Source organism: Brassica oleracea, unplaced genomic scaffold, assembly GCF_000695525.1.
Source record: "Brassica oleracea var. oleracea cultivar TO1000 unplaced genomic scaffold, BOL UnpScaffold00641, whole genome shotgun sequence".
NCBI classification, from domain to species: Eukaryota; Viridiplantae; Streptophyta; class Magnoliopsida; order Brassicales; family Brassicaceae; genus Brassica; species Brassica oleracea.
This window is the reverse complement of record NW_013617431.1, coordinates 147,522-161,173: the sequence shown is the minus strand read 5'-3', so window position 1 is coordinate 161,173 and position 13,652 is coordinate 147,522. Positions and strand designations below refer to the sequence as shown.

The 13,652-nt window shown below is 34.5% G+C and overlaps 1 protein-coding gene across 2 annotated transcripts in view; it reads right to left on the bottom strand.

Annotated features, from left to right (window-relative positions):
• Positions 1 to 8,255: 8,255 nt before the first annotated feature.
• The window catches only part of LOC106319856 (RING-H2 finger protein ATL78), a 21,009-nt gene continuing 15,612 nt past the window's right edge, over positions 8,256 to 13,652 (bottom strand). For both annotated transcript variants that reach the window (XM_013758257.1, XM_013758255.1), the window contains one exon: positions 8,256 to 8,398. In XM_013758257.1, coding sequence (XP_013613711.1) covers positions 8,341 to 8,398 — 58 coding nt within the window. In that variant the 3' untranslated portion in view covers positions 8,256 to 8,340. The remainder of the gene's footprint in view (positions 8,399 to 13,652) is intronic.

The window sequence follows — 13,652 nt, the reverse complement described above, 5'->3', positions numbered from 1 at the left end:
GGTCGAGCTGCTCGCTGTTGGTTTTGTGGAACGTTGTTAGCTCCATTGGCGTCCGCATCATTTTGAGGTATGTCTCTCATATCAGTATCCATTCTCTGCAAGTGAGCCTGTTGCTCTTCTTCTCTTCTCTTTCTAGCACACTCTCTCTCTAAAGCTCTGATGTCTGCAGCTCTTGGAACTAGGTTTGATGTACCCCTGCTCCTCAAGTTCATACACTTGTAAATTAAAGGGAGGTGAAGATGGAGAATCAGTAACAAAAGAAAATAAAAATAACTTAGCTATAACGTCCTAGATCTAGCCTAATCACCCTTAATCTCCCTAACCCATCAATTCAAGAGTACTCAGAATTTGGCAACGGCACCAATTTGATGTTAGGAGTTTTCAAGGCTCCTAAGACAAATGATGTAGTATAAAAGATTGTGAACGATATGATTCCTCTTAAACCCATATTGGATTTCAGATTAATCATGTAGAGAAATACAGACAATAGATATGAAAACAACAAAATTGCAATAACAAAATGATCAAATTGATTCAAAGAAATGAACTTTCCAAGAGGTTTTTGGTGGTTTTACTTTTGATAAAAAAGAGATGATCCGCCTGGTGGCTTCCAAAAAGTACTTAAAACATAGGTTTAGAAAGTAAAAACGTGCATAATGAAATGACCAAAAGGCCCTTGAGTAAACATGAATTCGAGCAAACAATAGGCACGCAGCGACCTCCAGTAGTCGCTTCGAGAGGTCACTCCAGGCTTCGGGAGCGACCTGAAGGGGTCGCTGCGAGACGTCGCTCCGGGCCCGTTTTCGTGTCTCCGACCGATGAAAACGCGAGCGACTTCTCCGCGTCGCTCTGGTAAGGTCACTTTGATAAGGCAGGTCAGAGCGACTTGACGGTGTCGCTCCGGGAGGGTCGCTCCCAACGCTCTGCTCGTCCAATGATCACCTTTACACCTCTTTTGAGCTCCAAATGTCTCCGAGAACTCCATGCGGTACTCTAATACCTAATAAAGACTTATGTATGCAAAATGCAACCTAAACATGGCTAAATCTCAGTCTATGTGATCAAAATGCACATGGGTGAGTGAATAACACAATGAAAATATGCAAGATATCAGCTATTTCTGGCGAAATCTGGATGTACTTTGTTAAAATGGTTCCAGGCTCTTGCATCTGATGGATGAGTCATCTCACCATCCATCTGAGTATGCTCGGCATGCCATCTCATCTTTCCAGCAGTCTGCTCTGATTGGTACAATCTTTTCAATCTGTATGTAATTGGTAGGTACGACATCCTTTGGTACGGTACCCTATTACGTCTCCGTCCTTGCGGCTTGAATCGTGGCTTCTTGCAGAATCGACATTCTTCTAACTTCTCATCATCTCCCCAGTAGATCATGCAGTTGTCGATGCAAACATCTATCATCTCCGAAGGCAACCTAAGACTATAAACCAGTTTCTGAATCTCATAATAAGAATCAGCAGACACATTGTCTTCCGGCAAATACTCTTTAAACAAGTCCGCCCATTCGTTCATGCAACTTTCAGGTAGATTGCGATCAGTTTTAATATTCATCATTCTAGCAGCCAACGATAATTTAGAGAGACCTTCTCTACAACCACTGTAAAGTGGCTGATTCGCTGCATTTAACATTTCATAAAACTTTTTTGCATCTATATTAGGTTCTTCATCTTCATCATGAGCTACGAATGCATCAGCTACCATATCATGAACCCTATCATAATCTACCATCTCCTCCTGATGGTAACTATGTTCATTATGCAAATGATGATCAACCGGTTCTTTTTCCTGAAAATTGCTATTACTACTACTAGCTTCATTCTGATCATAATTAAAACCTTCTCCATGTTGAAACCAGATATTTTTTTTCTTGTTGGTGTGTTTAAAATGATGTTCAAATGTCCATATTTATAGGAAATTTTCGAATCTGGTAGTTGTAATTTTCCTAGGAATTTACGACGAAATTTAGCTAGATGGCCGAAAAAACGTGTTACAACTACAAAGTTGGTGGATTCAAAATTTCCTCGCTAAGTAGACGTAAAATATTTCTTCGTAAAGTACATGCTACATTTACGTCGAGTTTATTTCCTTGTAAAAGCCACGTGACATTACATCGAGTTTAAGACGAAATCATTTCGTCGTTATTTTACGAGGAAATAACGCTAATTTTATATTTCCTCGTAAGTTCCTTGTAAAGTCGACGTAAACTTACGAGGATTACTTTTCCTCGTTAAATTTCCTCGCTAAACTTGTTTTTTCTTGTAGTGATCTTAAAAATAATTTAAATTTTTTATAAAAAATATTTTGATTGAAAAAAAATTGAAATCATGTAATAATAAACATTTCTAAATGATGTAAATTTAGTTTTACTAAAATTGAATTATTTTCAACATAGATGAGTCAAAGTAGATTAACTCATGATAGTCATTGGTTTAGGGTTTGGTAACATATGTTATAATATTGTTGGTATATTTAGGGTTAGATTTTGAAATCTTATCTTTTTTTTTAGTTTGACATATATGTGTTTAGTGACTATCTAATAACTTGATTTAAACACTTCCTAAGAAGTCTTCTGACATATCCCACCTTAATTTTAGTAGAAATTAAGGTTCCCGCTTAAATTTTAGAAGAATTTAGGTTTTCCGCCTAAATCGAAGTCTTTCAGAAGTCTTCTAGGAAAGTCTTCTCGTGTATTAGAACTTAAAAGTAATTAATAAATTTTATAAAAAATATTTTGAAAGAGAAAAAATCAAAATCATGTATTAATAAACATTTCTAAATGATGAAAATTTAGTTTTACTAAAATCGAATTATTTTTAACATAGATAAATAAATGTAGATTGAGTCATGATAGCCTTCAATTTAGGGTTTGGTAACATATGTTATAGTATTGTTGGTATATTTAGGGTTAGATTTTGAAATATTATCTTTTTTTTAGTTTGACATATATATGTTTAGTGACTATCTAATTACTTGATTTAAACACTTTCTAATTATCTTTTAAGTTTAAGGAAGTGTTTTAGCTTAGTTATTTGATTATAGGGTCTGGAAGACTTTGAGAAGACTTTGGTTTAGGATAGTATCATATGTTATAGTATTGTTTGTATTTAGGGTTTGGTTTTAGAATCTTAACTTTAAAAAAAAAATTGACCTACATGTGTTTAGTTTTGTGTATATTAAACGATTTATAAGTTGATTTTAAGTTTAATGAATTGTTTTTTGCTATTTAGTTAGTTATTTGATTAGATATGGTTTGAAAAACTTCTAGAACACTTCCTAGGAAGACTTCCAGAAGACTTCTCTTCTGACATATTTCCGTTTAAATTTTAGTAAAATTTATGTTTTCTGCCTAAAGAGAAGTCTTCTCATGTATTTGATTTTAGGGTCTAGAAGACTTCTCAAAAAGTCTTTTAAGTCTGTATCGAAAATATTTAACCTAATTGGAATTTTTTTCTCCATATATAAAGAAAATTTACACATTTTCTTTCTTCCTCTCAAATGGCTGCAACAAAAATGTAATGTTTTTCACTCTAAAACTCCCCAACCTCTCTTTAATATCTTTGAACATCAAAACACCAAACTTTGAATCAATTTCTCATCTTTTCTTATGTCTTCTCACTAATTTATCTTCTTTTTGCAGATTTTTCATTATATGGTTCTCATCTTTCATTCATTCAAAGGTAGATCTATAAATTTTGGATATGTATTGTTGTGTATTTTATATATTAGATTCTAAAATGCTATAAATTCAACTTAATGTGACTGTTTTGTTTATTATTTAAGTATAAAATTATATGTTTGAAGTTTTTCTATGTTTTGAAGCCACTTGATTTTTTTTTGAATTTGCAGGTTTCTCAGATCTGAGACAGACTTTGAAGATTTCTCAGAAGACTCTCGGAAGACTTCTCGGAATACTTGAGGCAAGTCTTCTAATGTATTTTATACTAGAAGACTTCCCACGAAGTTTCCCGAAGTTTTCTGCCCAAAGTGGTACAAATTTTGAATATGTATTTCGTGTGTGTTTATATATTAGATTCTAAAAAGTTATAAACTCAACCTAATTTGATTGTCTTCTTTATTTTTTAAGCATAAAGAATTTATTTTTGAAGTTTTCTCAGTTTTGAAATCATTTTAATGCTTTTGAATATGCATATTTTTTCATATCTGAGTCAGAGTTTGGAAGACTTGTCAGAAAACTCTTGGAAGACTCTTGGAAGACTTTCGAAAGACTTCTTGGGAAGTCTTCTAATGTATTTTATGCTAGAAGACTTCCCACGATGTCTTCGGAAAGTCTTTTGAAGTCTTCTTTCCAAAGTGGTACAAATGAATGATGTCAAGTGGAGTCCAAGTTTATCTATGTTGAGGAATGATATCTAGCTCCATGTGTAATAGTTTTGTTTATAGTATGTTTTATGACTTGTATGTGTACTATTTCAGTTGTGAATTATTTTGTAAACTTGAAGAGATATTAATCAAAGAATTTTGTATATATTTTCATATGTTTCCCAAAGTACTTGACATTATTGAAGTTATCGATACAATATACCAAGAATATTTTTTAACCAGTCTACCCACTCATAACACAACACAACAACAAAAAAACTTAGTCAAATTTACTAAAACTAAGAGAGAAGACTTCACAATAAAACTTAATCAAATTCACAAAAGATCAAACTTGAATTTTAAGTGAAAGTTGAAGTTTTAAATCTCATGTAAGTTACAAATTATACCTTATAATCTAGAAAGACACATTAAACCACATGACTTGATATTCTTGAAGTTAGTTAACACTTTTGAAAGTTAAAAACATACCTTGAAGTTACTTAACACTCTTGAAAATCTAACGTATAAGACTTCTCGAAGAGTCTTCTAGAAAAGACTTTTTAAGAAGTCTTCTCGGATTAGCTAGAAACATTGTAAACATAAATATTTGAAATCACATAATTATCACCAAATAAGTTATGAATTTTATCCAGCTGCCCCAATATTGACTAATACACCTGAATTAATAAGAAAAATTTAAAAGTAATTTTAAATGTAGAGAAATGAAAGTTTATTATTGACGTAGAAGACTTCCTAAAAGGTCTTCTATTTAGGTCATTTCTTCAATTGCAAATTTACGAAGGAAGACTTCTTAAGAAGTCTACTCTACGGAGAAGTCTTCTCTGATAAACATGTTAGTTTTGCAATTGGCTGAAGTTTGTTAGAAACTTGACTTTTTATAGAAGACTTCTTGGAAAGTCTTCTCGAGGAAGACTTCTATAGAAGTATAGAAGTCTTCTAAAAGTCTTTCTCAGAAGACTTCTCTAGAAGTCTTCTCTCGTAACCAAAGGTTTGACCAAAATCCGGAACAAAATTTGAGAAGACTTCTCACTAATATTAAATATTTCACTATTATTTTCAATTGCAAAAGTAACCCACACAGACTTCTTACGATAGTGAGAAGACTTCGGGAAAACTTTCAGAAGACTTCTATAGATGTTTTTCCCGAGAAGATTTCCCGAGAAGTCTTCTATAAAAAGTCAAATTTCTGACAAACTTTGGTCAATTGCAAAACTAACCTACTTATCCGATCGAGAAGTCTTCTCTGGGATTTTCGGTTTTTTTTTCTCAATAAAGGAAAGTTAGAAGACTTCTAAGGAAGTCTTCTTGATGGAGAACGCATCTAGCGAAGTCTTCTGAAAGTCTTCCCGAAGTCTTCTGAAAGTCTTCCCGAAGTCTTCTGAAAGTCTTCACGAAGGCTTCTGAAAGTCTTCCCGAAGTCTTCTGAAAATCTTCCCGAAGTCTTCTGAAAGTTTTCCCGAAGTCTTCCCGAAGTCTTCTGAAAGTCTTCCCGAACAGATCTGAGAAAAAAAAATGATTTCATACCTTGAGCCTATGAGATTACTTGCTTTGCTTCTCCAAGCACCCGGAACTTCACTACAAAAGCTACCTTGACGTTAATGACCACGAATCATGAGCTTCAATGTCTCTATGAACCTTACAAAGCTTGGAATCAAAATCTTAGTTTTTTTGGATGAATTTGAAGAGAGAGTGAAAGAGATGTGATTTTTGTGCATAAGTAATCAGATATGAACAGTAAAAATCAAAACTTTGGTGCATTAAGAGCTTCAAATTGGTTGTTCATGGTGGTTAATGTATTGATGACAATGACAATATTGTAAATACTTGGTGAAGATGAGGATGATAAGGTAAAATAATTATTTTCAAAATAAAAGAAAAAATGTAATGGCATTTTCGTGAATTATTCAAACTTCTAGGATGAATTGGAAAAAAGAAAGTTTCAAAAAAACATGGGTTATTTTTGTGCTTGACTTGAAATTTTAGGTCTTATTTGAAAAAAACCATTTTTATATTTACTTATAATAACTAAATAAACTTATGTTTTGCACGTTATCAATGAATTATGTAAAAAAATATATATAATGCAAGATGGTTGAAAATGTCTTAAAATAAATTTTATATAAAATTAAATAATTTTTAATCTGAGACAACTAAAAGTTAGTTATTTTATTTCAGTACTCATTAAAAATAAAATCTCTGCAAAACAAGTTAAATAAATAAACATATTACTCATAACATGGATCCAAATCATTCAGAATTCTCAATATTGTAATCCACCTAATAAAAATAACTAAAATTAAACATAAAATTTCATAAAAAATTAAAATATATAGATTATTCATATAAATTTTAATCTTCATTATAAAATAAAACATTTTAACCAAATTTTAATCCCACACTTTAAAAGCGTGGATCAAAATCTAGTATATAATTAAACTGATACAATCACATACATCAAAGCAATCACTCTTGTTTATTTACAATCATTTTATGGTAAATAAATCTTGACAATCACTTTTATCTATATTGGTATGATATATAATTAAATTTAAATGATATTTACATCGATATAAAGTATATTTTAGTATGAATATCTATCTATTAAGTGAGACTTCCTAAGCATATGGTTTTATGATCTTTTGTATACTTTTATAACAAAAGTTTTAAATCATTGATAACAAAATTTTCAGTGTGAGACTTTAATAGTTTTAAATTTATAATTTTCCTTGAAATTTACTACAAATTTTGAAATTAAATTATTAAGTTCTCAATTCTTGTTCAATGAAAATTTTGAAATTAAAATATTTATGTACTTTTATATAATATTTATAGTTTAATATGTATATATATCTTACTTTGAATATCTATTAAATGAGACTTTTTACTCATAAGGTTTTATGATCATTTGTATTTCTTATAATAATTTATTTTACCATTGATCATAAATTTTTAATGTAAGAATTTTAACTATTCTTATTAAATATTTGTAGCAATTTATTGTTTTTTTAAATATTCAAAATATAACATATTCGAAAAAATGTTAAATCTTTTTTTTTTGACAGCAAACATTCACAGACTCATGTAGACTCTGTAAACCAAGGCGGCAACTATGCATCCATGTGTACGACGAAAGACGGTTGTTTCCAAGCACTGCGTGCCAATCGATCTGCGTTTATGTTTTCCGTACTAGGTACATGAACGATATCTGAGTTGGTGAAGCTTCTTCTCAAAAACTTAATATCTTCCAGGTAGCTTTCAAATGCTGGTCATTCCTCTGGTTCCGAAACCATCTTCACCAATTGAGAACAATCCGTTGCAAACGTAACCCGAAACTGTCTTAAATTCTTCATGCATTCCATTGCCCAAATTAATGCCTCCATCTCCGCATGAAGAGGTGAGAGACATGCCCTTACATTCCTTGCCCCTAACAAACCCTCAAACCCCGGTAGCGTGCTGAACCAGCCTTGCCGTAAAAATAAATCCTTATCTTTCTAAGAACCGTCTGTGAAACACCATATTCCTGTAGTCCCTGAGGTAGGTCACAATTACTTTTATATATTTTTTTAAATTAATTTAATGAAAAATCTTAAATCTTATTATATGGTTAATGTAATTATTTAATTAATTTTAATAATATAAAAGTAAACAAAATGATGGAGGATACACATATTGTTATTAAATACTTATTATTAATATCATTAATTGTCATATATATTAACATTAAATAATTCTGTATTTTTATTAATGTAAAGAATGAAAATATTAATTATACACTATTAATTTTATGATTAATTTAATGAAAAATATAATATATATTTAGGTATACCAACATAATTCAGACATCACGTTTACAAAGCAAGAACCCTAATTTCGGGCATCATAACATAAAGCTCAAACCATCCTTCCATCGTAAGGGACCCAGAGATGAGTAAACTTGGAAACACCCTGCGTTCGCGTTTGGTTATCTACTTGCTTGTTCTACCTCTTCGAGTCTCCGCGGCTGCCGAGGAAGAAAACGACTTCAGTTGCTCTGTTCCTGTAAATTCAGCAACGGGACTTAAGTATAAGATCATAGCTATCTTCTCAACATTAATCATTGGATTTTTTGGTGTTTGTTTACCAATCTTTGGCCTCAATCTAGTTGAAGATTTACTTAGCCCCGTTACCGGCTCAATCTGTGATACACAATGGATTTGACCCATTTTCGTCCATGGTTTATAGGTGTTTTTACTATCTATTATTATATTATAGAATCTATTTATTATATTTATAAGATCGGGACTGATTTGGAGATAAGTGATGATTTTGGAGCACTTTGGAGATATTTGGAGCAAGCACCCGAGATGAGCATCAAGCTCGGCCATCGAGCTCGGCCATCGAGCTCGACCATCAGTCGATATTGGAGGAGGAATATCGATCGATGTTCACACTTGAACATCGATCGAGAGCGAAGCGTGCAGAAAGCACGTTTGGACACAGCCAACTTGAAGCCTAAGTCTTCACCAATTTACAAGATTACCCCTGACGAGTCTTAACCTAACTATATAAGCTTTGCCACCATGTTAGAGGCAAAGTGAACTTTTCTGTGTTTTTACTTTAATTACTTTCAGTAAAAGGTTTTAGGATTGTGATAGATTGGAGAGAAGATCCAAAGTTATAATCTGTGATTGGAACGCCATTAATATATATTTTACTATTCTATGAAGTTTTCTAACCTAATTGCTTTCATAAATTGCTCGACCATGTCTGAGTAGTTCCACTGTTAGATTTAGGGTTTAAAAAGGTTATGAGGGATTAGCCCCAACTATAGATTGCTGAGTTGTGGTAATTGTCATTAAGATTGTTCATTAATGCATGTTTATAGATTAGCTACCTAGAACTTGCCCTAGGATTGATAGATAAAAGCGAGAGCTTCATTCTCATCCTGAAAACATTCTAACTGAGCTAAGTTTCTTGCTAAGAGTAAGGCGAGAGCTGATCTAGTGAGCTTAGTAAACTTTATTCAACCCGCGCATAAAGCTTAACTAGAAGCGCGTCAATCGATATTCATATTGGATAATCGATCGACGGAGCGAAAGGTGTATCGATCGATACCCCTATAGGATTATCGTTCGACACTGCTATTGATCGAACACATTTGTTTGGGTCATTAGATCTATTTAATAGACGAGTTCAAACATGCGATAGCTGATGCACTTGTTGAATTGACAGTTGAACTTTACATTATCATGCATGCAACTCATTAGGTATCTGTAGGATTATAATTCCAAGTTTCCTGAATAGAAACCCCATGTCTAGCTATTTCCTTTTAAGTACCAAAACCTCAACCAATCAATCGAGCAATTACGTGCTCAACCAAAAATGCAAATTTACATTTTAAATATTAAAAACTTCCTACTTAACAAATCATATTAGATCCATTAGGTTCCCTAGCTTCCTATGAATTCGATCCCTAAATACTACAACTCGACCTCTTATTTGAAAGCGTATAAATCACTCCTTAGTGTAATTTGAGTGATATCAAATTTGGTGCCGTTGCCGGAGAGCTTTGATTTTCAGGTACTTGCCCAGCAGTACTAGAAGCAACAAGGAAACTCAACTACTGTTCTCACCAGATCCTGCAAGCTTGGAGCGTTCAATCCGCAAAGAAGCACGCTCCTCATCGATCGATAACACCACTTGTTCATTGATCGATTTCTGTCAACCACCGTCAAACCAGAAATTAGTCCCGTCGACCGATACTCGCTCACCACTATCGACTGAAGACATTCATCTTCCGTCGACCGACATCTTCCATCCGACGTCGATCGAAACTCACACTGCAACATCGATCGACACTGCCCATCAGATATCAACCGACACCCCAAAGGAAGAATCGGTTGACAATAGTCAAGGAGAATGGGAAAACGACTACTATATTCCCACTATGGCAACACACACCATGCATACAGAGGAGTATGATGAAGATTATGAGGAAGAACGAGCTATAGAGCAAAGAGCGACTCCTGACGAGGAAGATAGACTTCTCCATCATTCCTCTTGGAAAAAGAAGTCGCCATCGATCAACAGATACGGTTCAACATCGATCGAAACTCAACCTCACCAACCAAACCACCTTCGAGCATCGGCCGACCACGCCTACTTTCCATCGATCGACACTAACGTCGACGCTACCAGAGACGGAGATTACTCAATTGGCAGTTGGGTAGATAATCGCTGTCACGAGAGCTACGCAGTAGAGACAGCATACCTTGATCAAGGCGATGATGAACTTAATGAGGGTTTCACATACGAGGAGCTTCTCAACATGCAAAGACGCGATGAAACATATCAGAATCGATCAGCAGCTGCTTGGGAAAGAACAAGTTTCAGCCATCCGATTGACAGGGAGAGCCGTCCATCGATCGACACCAATCATTCACAATCGATCGACATCAACAATACAACATCGATCGACATCCGTCCAAAACCAAAAACCAGTGTAAGCGAAAAAGATAAATCTGATAACCAGTATCTAACTCCAGACGAATTTGGTATTTTCAGGGACCTAGATGGCTACGCAAGAGCAATAGACGGACGTACACTGCACGTATCTCGAGAGGACATCACAGACATTCTTCAGACAACTGATGGAGCAGACAACCTGTTCATACATCAACGCAACATTCCAGAACACCAACAGAAAGAGTCCTATGACACAACTAGCAGCATAGACAAAAGCTTCAAACAAAGGACTCGCCCTCCAACTCAACCATCGATCGACGTTTGACGTCCCAACATTGGTCGACAGAAGGCCAGAATTCCGCGACAGAGCTTTTGATCTTTTGGGTACCAGGAGATTCTACTGGGAAGAGAAGGATGAGTATGGAATATACAGAGATGATCAGGGATACGCCAGAGATCTAGATGGACACACCATTTGTGTTCACAACAGAGATATCAGAAGACTTCTGGAACGAGCTTCAAGAGATGAGTTAAGCTACATATGTCTTCCTGAACATGCTAGCTCATTCACACAGACCAAGCTGGTACAAGAGATCTACACCAAGAATGAGATCAATGAGATGTTCTATGGAGTCTGTGGGGAACACGAGAATAACAAAGAAGCCTTCCAGATGAAACTTGATGGTGTCTACTATCCAATGAATGATAGTATCAGCTGGCTGACAAATTGCATGGAGGAGATGAAGCAAGACATAGCCAAAATTTAGAGCGCGACCGACGTTGCTCGACCCACATCGATCGACAGTCGCTTACACACATCGATCGACAGTCGCTTACGCACATCGATCGACAACCGCATACCAGAATCGGCCGACGACAATCCACCACACCTACATTCGATAAAGTCTCAACCAAATTTTCACACCAGGGCAGAGATAGATCAGATAGTAGAAGGGATCTACATAGTTCTGGAATCTACAGAAGTGAGGCTTAATGAGAGATGTGATGACATCAATTTCCCAACGGATCTTAGAATTAGTGCTTTGACCTCAAAGATAGAAGCTATTCAAGGGAAATTGGTGGAGATTCAGAGTTACATTGCCCGTCGACCCAAAGCATCACCAACGATCGACATACGCAAAAACAAATCAACCAATATTCATCAACAGATATCGGTCGACAAAGCTTCAAACCGAGGGAGAGGAGATCTCAGCTGACAAATACGCCAGACTTATGAGACATCAGTTCAATCTGGAGAGTCTTGGAGATAGATTGCAGAAGATAGAAGATGCAACTACAATAATGAAGGACATATGGCGTAGAGGAGATGAAACAATGAGAGACTTCACTGGTACATATTTCAACAAGCGCAAAGAAGATATGGAGACTTGTTTCCCAACAAGTGCCAACTTTCAACATAACTAGCCCAATCACCTCCAAAGTCAAGCTAAATGACTATAACAAAGGGCTGAGTGGGAGACAACCCACTATTAGGTAATATTTATTTAGTTTTTATTAATATATTATTTATGTTGGCTTTTATTTATTGCAGGTCATAAAAAAAAAACAGATCCGAGTAGACGATTTCCCTTAGTATCGACCGATGAGACACTGTTGACATCGATCGACAGGACAACACCTGCATCGACCGATATCAACATCCTTACATCGGTCGACATCCATTCCGGTCTGGTATATCATTCTAACTCATTACATTGAGCACTTATAATTTATTATCACCATAACTCCGACTGAATTTACACTAGGGACAATGTAGTTTAAGTCTGGGGGAGGTTTACTGATATTAGTTTAATTATGAATTATAAAAGTATATTTTCTAACATAAAGTTTTTATTGAGTCAAGAAGGGGATAATGAACTTATTAGATTTTTGCTTGTTATCTAACCACTCTTTAGCACCATTCTAGACTTACTGATTGCAGATAGTACTAAAGATTAGGCTTGGGCGTTTTTAACTCAACCCGAAGTACCGACCTTAACCCGAACCGAAAAAACCGAAACTAAATCCGAACTGTTTTACAAAAATATCTGAATGGGACTTATGAGCTTACTACTTTGGACTTTTGTTATAACCCGAACCGAACCGAAATCAGAATTAGGATCCGAAGATATCCGAAATTAGTTAAATATGTTAATGTTTTATATATATTAAGGTGATTTAGATATTTTAGAGTATTCAAAATATTTTTGTAGTTTGTTTTATTTGTTATTTTTAATACTTTTTCGTTAATTTAGATAGTTTAACTAATTTTTAATTAGATTTGTAAATAATTTATGTATTTTGAAATTTGTTTGGTCAATTTTTGAGGTTTTTAAAAATATATTTTTGTACGATTTTAAACATTGGTTAAATCCGATCCGAACCAAACCTGGAAGGAACTAAACCGAACCCGATCCGATAGTTAGTAAAAACCGAATGGTACTTATGAGCATAACACCGAAAATCCGAAAATCCGAATCACCCGGACCGAAAACGAGATTGTTTGAAGGAACCAAAGCTGACCTCCAACACTAAACTTGACACAACTGCTTGTCTTGGGGCTTGGTATACATGAGATCGGATTCTTTAAACAAGTCTGGAAGGTAAAACCTTGCGTAGATAGATTTATCACCCTCTCTCTCTCTCTTTATTTTCGAAATATAGATAATATATATATATATATATATATATATATATATTTTATATATTTATATATTAGAGATTTATTTAGGAAAGAATTCGAACAGGATTTGGTGGCTACAACCATTAATGCTTGCTTCATATGAATTATATAGGTAAAGGATTAAAACATGACTTGGTGGCTACAACCATTAAGGCTTGCTTCA